The sequence below is a fragment of the Nematolebias whitei genome, chromosome 10 (assembly GCF_014905685.2).
Source record: "Nematolebias whitei isolate Nwh7 chromosome 10, NemWhi1, whole genome shotgun sequence".
NCBI lineage: Eukaryota > Metazoa > Chordata > Actinopteri > Cyprinodontiformes > Rivulidae > Nematolebias > Nematolebias whitei.
In genome coordinates this window covers 17995201-18004037 of record NC_056507.1, presented here as the reverse complement: position 1 = coordinate 18004037, position 8837 = coordinate 17995201, and the positions used below count along the sequence as shown (strand labels likewise).

The following is an 8837-nucleotide window of genomic DNA, read 5'->3' as shown; positions in this document are numbered from 1 at the left end:
CCCCCCCCCCCCCCCACACACACACACACACACACACCGAGAACTTCTGTGAATGCTTATCAGAGTTGCACTGGCTGACACCAACATCTTATCAGGACTATGGACTATGGAAGAGCTTCATGGACATGTCTCACCATCTTGTCATCACATGCACATGTAATGAGTTGATACAGTAAATGTGCTTGCTTGTAGAGTTTTTTTTATGTCTTAAATCGTGTCCTGATAAGGACAAGATGTGAAGAGATCTTTTTCGTAATGCCTCTATTCTATCCTCATGGCCTGTTCTTCTTTTCTATCTAAAAAGTATTTTGAATAAGGGGCCGCGCTCTCAGGAGCAGCAGCAACGTGCGCTCCACTCACCTTTCGGACGACTGTACGAACATAATTTCACTGTATCCCGGTACAACGATAATAAAGCTTATTCTGATTCTGATTAAGTTTTGGAACCCAATTCAAGATGGCTGCTACAGCCAAGTGACCTAAAAAAATACAACATTGGTTATAGCTCAGTCTATTTTATAGCTATAAACTTACAATTTGCTGTGGTAGTAGCTGAGACTGAGCCACAGCACACATTTTGAGTGCTAACAGATTGCTCAAGATCTTTGTTTGAAATGTATCCATTACCTCTTTAAAGTTGACGTTGTCTGTCATGATGAAAATACCAAACAGATGTAAAAGAAAGTGCCAACTTCTTACAAATTCTCCTCAAAAACAAACAGATTTGCTCCTTTTGATTTCCCTTTCTCGAGTTTGATTCTCATCTCAGAGAGGGAAGGTAACCCTTGTTAGGTTACCAACATATGTTCTTCCTACTGTAGTGGAAAGAGACTGATGTAAATCTCCCAGTGTGGAAACTGAACGCATGTCTATAGAAACTTGTTTTAAGTCCTATTTATTGTAATAAAACAAGTCATTGCTTTTGTTTCCCGCCTGGGCAACTGGAGTGCAAAGAAACAACATATCATAAACAGAAAATCCATCTTTTCACTTTCTGTCACATCACATAGAGTTTTACAGTGCTGGTGAGCGTGTAATAGTTCAAAAAGCTTTGCAGGGCTCTGAAATGAAACAGACTGTGGTGTGTTTGGTCTTTTCTGCAAAGAGAGGTAGTAAAGAAATTCTGGCACTCCACAGTCACTTCATCCTTGGTGCCAGAGGGATTTCTGAGGACTATGGTACAACGCTCCATGCTCTGCTATCAAACTCCACTCAGACACAATTTGTTTTTGATTTTAATGCATCATTGGTCTCATTTTCTCTCCTCTTTTAATTAATCACTGCTTGTTTTTCTTTGTTATGTATATTTTCTGCTTTGTTTAATGTGTTCATTGTCTCTTTCAATTTCAATCCTCTGTCTTCATTTCGCCGTTTCCTCCCATGCTGCTGTTTTGCTGCACAGACAGATACTAAATTGCTCTCAGAAAATGAAATTACAACCAGTGCTACCTTGTCACACACACTGGAAACGTAGAATTGGTGGTAGTGTTCTGTCAAATTCTTTTCCAAAATTGTCTGATGTGCAAAATGACCTACCTGAAGGAGCTCAGCTGAGAAAAAGAAATGCACAGCTGTGAAAGATTTGAAGAAATGGAAGGATGGGACTTTTTTACCTTTATCCCCCTCATGTATCACATCCTAATCATGCCTCCCCATAGATGAAAGCTCCTGGTTTTTCCACTCGTGCTTAGTCATCGTAGGTAACTTCCCTAATCAGTCTAAATTTGTTGTAATGCACTTTGTCAGAACTGTTTTTTGTTACAGTGCTTTTGGGATTTTATTACCTTCCTGTTTTTCTGCTGCTCTGCATCCTTCTGTCCTCAACTCACAGCCACAAATTATCACAGACAAAATGTTTTAGGTAGTTAAAATGATTATTCGGGTCTTTTGAAGAGGGGTTCTGTGGAAAAATAACAGTGAAAGGTACTCATTGCAAAGTACGCAATCAAACATACAAAAAGTTTATCCTAAACTATATCTAATGGTGAAGATTGAGTGCAATCTAATGTTTTTCAAGATACATTTATATGCAATTCTGAAAAAAGAAAAAAAGTGGAAGCTTGAGTCACATGACTCATCAGGCTATACGCTGATGAAGATTCTCTGTCATCAGGACATGGTAAATTCAAATAAAGTCCAGTTGTTTTGTCTTGAACTTTTTTGAATTGACTCATCAGGCTGGCTTTACTCTGTTCAGTTAAGCAAATGTGCGAAATGTGAGCAAGTGTAAAATCTCAGAAAATCTGTTTAGGTAAAAATATGAGTAACTTTTCCGTTAAACATGACTGAGTAAGCATAGCAGCACTGTAAAAACAGAGCTTGTCATTTTAACACAATTTTTGCAAACTTTTTTTAATCTCATCAGTTTACTTTTCAACCTAACATACCTTTCTATCTGCATATTTACTCAGTAAATCTGAACATGTACCAAAACTTCAACATTTTCTGACCTCCGTCCAAACAGCTCTTCTACGTCGCCATTGCTGATATCTTTTCAGTCACTTCGGCTGTTGAAAGAATGAGTGTGTTATGATATTCTTGCTGGAAGTATACCTCAAGCTACACAGGACATGCCGCAGCTAGCTGCTGTAGCCAGTGTTGGCCCATGCAAATAGTTACAGAAGTGAAAACAATAACATAATGTAAAATAGTCAGCACTGTAAAAGTTTGAACATGGGTTCAATCATTAACATCAGTCTGGTAAGAATTACAGTAGTCCCTCGCTACTTCGCAGTTTGTTTATCGCAGACTCGCTTTATTGCGGTTTTTCAAAATAAGATTGGACTTGCTGCACCTTTGTGCAGCCCACACTGCAGGATGAGCTTCCTCCTGCAACTGATCAGCTGTTCTCCGTGCAGATTGGAGAAGTGGGCGTGGCCAAGAACGCTTGCAGGTGGCTGAGAGCAGCGGAGGCAGAGAGAGGGAAATCATGACATTCTGTGCTTTTTTTAGAGCGTATAGAGTTTAGACACATTGTTTAGAATATTGCAAGAGTGTGGGAAGGGTTTAAAACGCCTTTATATATATATATATATATATATATATATATATATATATATAGATATATATATATATATATATATATATATATGTGTGTGTGTGCATGTAATACTGAAATAAACTACTTACTACTTGTACTACTATCCCTACTTCGCGGTTTTCATTTATCGCTGGACTTCAGGGTACGGATCCCCCTCAATAAACGAGGGACTACTGTAAGCTATTTTTTTATCCAAACTGAGGATGGTCAGCGCTATCTGCAGCAGGTAAGATATTAGTTGATCACAATTTGTTTAAAGAACTTTACATTAAGAGATCAGCTTAAACTAAAGAAAAGCTTTAATCACCTGTCTCTTTATTGTGGCAGTTTGCTGACGAGACAGAGCACAACATTAAGCAGTTAATGTACAAACATGGCAATGAATGACACAAAAACACTGCAGAGACCCTCACACAGGCTCAAAAGAAGAAAGTGCACATTAATTAAAGACATCCTGTCTTACTCAGCCTCTTTCTCTCCTGCATACTTCCTGCTCATACATTTCATGTCTGTTTATTAAAAACAAATTAATTATGCTCATTGGTATTCTGCGATGCTGCTTCAAACTGTTTCTAACTGCAAGAATCAGCAAGGTCATAAATTTGAACTGTAAACACGGGGAGTCTGGGAGGAAACTAATGGGCAGCTAGCGCTCTCTACAGTGACTCATTTGATGGATTTTAGTGACAGTATGCCACCGACTGGACAGCAACTCAATCACTCTTTTTTTTTTTTTTTCTTAACACAACGTTCCCAACCTGAAACAACTTATTCTAGTTAATTGTTTCTGTGTGTCTTTTTTTTTTTTGTTGTTGAATTGCCATTGATGCACTACTGCCACGGGAGATAAATATTCTCCGGGCAACAATAATTTCTCATTCGGTCAGAGTAAAAGCCCAAAAAGGTAAATAGGGCTGTAAACATATGACAAGCTATATCATCAGCATGACTGATATTCCCCTTTTTGCCTGGCTGCAATGTTTAATACCATCCGACAGGCCTCAGTTAGCATCAGCTTTCATTATCGATGAAATATGAAAACAGTCTTCTTGTGCTGGACAAAATGACTATTTCATTTGTAAATTAAGATTGTAATTCTGGAGTCAGCTTAAAAAAAAAATGTTGGAAGCACTTTATTTGCGGTGTGTGGAGTGCAATAACATCTCTTGGAAATTTCACGTCGATACACATTACCACGGAAACAGATCCTGTTGATGAAGGATGAAGAGCAACCTCAGGTCAATGAGTTAGCTGTAGCTCTGTAGAACTGCACCGAAAAGCAGCGTTTGTTTGGATCAGGCTGAGGCAGTGTCGTAGGAAAAAACGATTTACAAACGATCAGGTGTAGATTTCATCAAATTTAATACAAAGCTTTGGAGAACAGCCAGACCCACAGAAAGTCAATACATTACAGGAGTATTTATGTCTTGTCTGAGTTTTTGACCCGTTCTAGCTTCCTGAAGCAAAGTTGTTGTTTTTTTTAGGAACTTTCTGTAACAGTTCCAGCAGCCCCCACCTTTCGTCCTGCCCAGACATTATCATATCAGCTGTAAGCACCTCTCAAGGAGTCCTGGGGAACTAATATCAACAAAATAAAGGGATGACGAACCATGAACTCTCAGGGTTATTAATGTGGTAAAATAAAATAGAATGTATCAGGAAGCAGATCAATAAATATTACATTCCCTTCACAGCAGCAGTTTAAAATGGTCATTATTAACACATTGGAGGTTGTTCTTCCAGGGTAAACTATTTAAAAAATATTTTCTTCTAAATTGAATTTGTTAACTACAAGTCGAAAGGTCTTAGTGGATAATATGTGATCATCATTCAAGTTGTCATTGTTCTGACAGTAAACGTTGGATACCTGGTGAGTTACATGTTTTAGGGCCTGGGTTTGCTCATGGAAACAAGATCAACTGCAACACCGGTAGTTTGTGGATGATATTTTTAACCTGGATTATTGAGCATGAACTTTAATTACTTAACTGTATTTTAGAAATAGGTCAAAGCAACATCTGATCTGAAGATTGTAAATATTTAATGATGAGTTAATTCAAGATTTTACTGTACACAGTGGAAAGCCTTATTTAGAATATTAAATTATATATATATTAATGCTTTTTTTTAACCTTTCCATCAAAAGATTGTCGATATTCTCAATTTTTGATGAGCTTTGAACTAAAAACAAGTAATTGAATGTATGAAGCCGTAAAACTTCTGCATCGTATTATCTTCTCCACAAAAATGTCAGAAAATAGAAATTTACCAGAGATTTGTCAACACCTCGTGATTCATCTCAGCTTTGTTTTCTACTGACCGCTGTGTCCTGGCTTTTCTTTCTGTTCATTTTTTGTCTTTATTTCAAGCGAGACATCAGCTGACGCAATATGAATGTTTTGTCCGTTATCGAGTGGATCTGTGTGCAAGCTTCTGTGTGTGTGTGTGTTGCAAAGCCAGGCTGTTTGCGAGTCTTTTGGTGCTCACAAACATCAGGCACGTTATGCTCCTGTGGTGGCAGAGAGGATGGGAGTCTGTTGTGACATTTTTTCATCATTACCTTCCCTGCCCTCCTTCATCTTTCTCCCTTGGAAGTTAAAAAAGTAATCAAAGGCTTTGCATCTGACAGCTCCCTGTAAAATTTCCCTTTTTTTCCTCCTCTGAATTTATTGCAAATACCAGTGCCTTCTCTACAAAAGCCCCTCACCTTCAGAGGTGCTGAAAATCTCTGCTGCTTGTCTCAGTGGAGGTGTGCTTGTGCTTCTTTTGACATTTCTGCTAAATGGAGGATGCTTTGCCACTCATTTAACAGCACTGTGGCTTCGTTCCTCCTCTGGGGCATCCAGCTGCCTTTTATCTCCTCGTAGCAGCCCAATAACTCGCCCTCCTCGCTGCTTTGTCCTGTCTGTCGCATCACAACACTAACCTGAACGTGTTATTGCACAGACCACAGAGAAGAACATGCAGCAGCACCGTGAACGAAGCATCAGACTAATTCCTGGCTTGTGGGAGGAGTTCAGGCTCCTTGGAGAGAGGGTCTTGGCTCAGTGGTTGGAGAATGTCGACATTAGTGCTTTGGCAAATCAAATACTTGGTTAGGAGTGAATGATGAATAGGACAATCCACGGGCTGTTAGCAATTTCCTCTTGGGATGTAATCCTCTGTTTTCTTGGCTTGCTCTTTCCTAATGTGTTTGTGTGTGCATGTGTTCTCTGTCATGCTTTGGTCACTGTTCTTGCAGCTTTTATTGAAATAATTATGTTTCTGTGTTTCATGCAACACACAATAATCCAAATTACCTTTACAGATTTATCAATTATGTCTTCTTGAACATACAACAATAGATAACACCAGCCTTTAGCCACTCCAACTAGGATTAACAAATAATTTGACTTCTTTTTCATCATTACATCATTTGCCTCCTTTATTTGCGTTATGTAGAAGACTAAGTGTGTTGTGTCTTTTTATTATTTTAAGGATGATGAGCCAATCACTGGAGGGGCTGTGGGAAGGGATCACACCCACATCAGGAAGTTCCTTATCCAGCATCACAAGAAGTTGCCATGGAAACCAGAGGTAACCAGTACAAACAACACGTTACTCATTTTTTGTGCATTTTTCTTAGTTATCAAATCAAATTTGTTCATGTAGCACATTAAAAACAAATGAAATAAAACAATAAAATTCTAGAAACCTAATTCCAATCACAAGATACAATAAATAAAAAACAAAACAAAATATGTTGATACATAAAATAAAACCATATAATCTATTTAAAAAAAATTGTATTAGTTTGACATACATCATTTAACTTTACCTGCTTCTTCCTTTTTGGGTCGCGGGGGTCACTGGTGCCCATGTCCAGCTAGCACTGTGCGAGAGGCGGGGTACACCCTGGACAGGTCTCCAGTCCATCACAGGGACACATGGAGACAATCGAGACAAACAACCATTCACTCTCTCACTCACACCTAGAGACAATTTAGAGTTACCAATCAGCCTAACATGCATGTTTTTGGTCTGTGGGAATGGGAGTACTCAGAGAAAACCCACAAATGCACAGAGAGAACATGCAAACTCCACCCAGAAAGGCTCCCGGACCGGGATTTGAACCAGGACAACCTGCTCGTTGAGAGGCAGCAGCTCTACCAACTGCGCCACATTTGTGTGATTATTCCATCAAAACTGGCAAAGACAGCCACACAAGCACAACAATTTTTTTATCAGTGATTATTTCTGTGGAAATAATTTTATTAATGAGTCTTATATGAAATGTAACATTTCAGTTCCCCTTTTCAGAGCAGTTGAGATTCAGAGACAAATTGAGATCCTGCCTTTTTCTGGTACTGACACTAAAAGAGAGATATGTTCCTTATGATAGATGATCATATTTAATCTGAAAACACAGACAGTGTATTTTTAAAGCACCTGCCTGAATATGATAAATTATTGTAATTCATGCACATTTTTAGCTCTCTTGCTGATGTAGTCTTCAAACCTGCTGCAACAAAAGGAGCAGCAGAGAGGGAAAATTAAACGGTAGGTCGCTGATAAAGGAAGCAGCTCTAGATTTGTCAGATAGTCAGCAGGTTAATTAACGGTTTGTGTTTCTAAATCTGATCCATAAAATTTGGTTTATTAATCACCCCCATCCAGGATCAAGTTCAGCTATACACAAGTGGATCTGGACAAACTGTAAAATGTGGACTTTCAGTTGTCTTCCCTACAGTAGTATTTGTATACTGTTATTTTTTAGAGATTTATATATAATCTTTTCTCCCAGGTAGCGTCATAGGGCGCTGAACACAGCATGAGCTTAATAATTCCATGATGCCTGTTGTTTTATTTCCGCAGATTCCTCTGAGTTAGATCACCTTTGCTTTTATGTCATCTCTGTGTGTTACGAAGCATTAAATTATCCGTATAACTCGGAAAAACATTCAAAAATAACACTGTCAAACCCAAAACTCCTTTTTCTTATTGACCTTTTAATTTCTACTCACAGATACATATATATTGTATTACACTGCCCAAAAAATGATTTTACTTTGAAGTTTTACTTGTATATCCTTTTTTGTTCTTAAAAGAAAGTGGGTAAACGTAATTTTGACAGGCCTGCATCTGCACATGCATGATGTAGTTGAAACCATTTACATGTATATTAAAACCACTCACAAAATGAGAAGTCACACTGATGGGAAACAACCAGGCTAGAATAAAAGCCAAACAGTTCTGAGTATTGAGCATGTTGACTATAATAATTGCGTTGATGCAACAATAGTTCAAGGCTAAATCACAGCAAGCCACTTAATTTAAAACTTTTTATTATTTTTTTCTTTTGCTTTGTTTTTAACGTGCAGTTGGTGAATGTTATAAAAAACAGTATGATATTTTTGTACTCTATGACTTGGATGAGGTTTCCTTGACCAAACATATTTTCTAATTTATGGTGTGGACTGGAAAAAGGAAACAGCCTTTGAAGAGAAATAAATTGTGTAGCATCTTCACTGGTTTTGCATCAGGCATAATAAGCATCAAAGCTGTTTTTGTAGAAGTCAGTGCAGCTTTTCTTTGACTGATTTCCAGACATGGTCAAAATAAACTTCTCTCCTCTCCTTGGTTTTTACAATAAAGTACCTAGCTATTTTCAGATACTAAAGTTAGGTAAGTACAGAAGATTTAAATGCACTAAAGACAGTAATTATGAAAGCTAAATGTTGGTACTCAAACTCAAATTACCAGTATTAGTAAATTGCTTTGGTTTGTGATGTGTATATATATGTGTGTGTGTGTGTAT

At 38.0% G+C, this 8837-nt stretch overlaps 1 protein-coding gene across 1 annotated transcript in view; it reads left to right on the top strand.

Moving 5' to 3' along the window:
• The window catches only part of b4galnt4a (beta-1,4-N-acetyl-galactosaminyl transferase 4a), a 186546-nt gene that overhangs the window by 103110 nt on the left and 74599 nt on the right, over positions 1 to 8837 (top strand). Inside the window, exon 3 of the mRNA XM_037683178.1 lies at positions 6518 to 6616. Coding sequence (XP_037539106.1) covers positions 6518 to 6616 — 99 coding nt within the window. The remainder of the gene's footprint in view (positions 1 to 6517; positions 6617 to 8837) is intronic.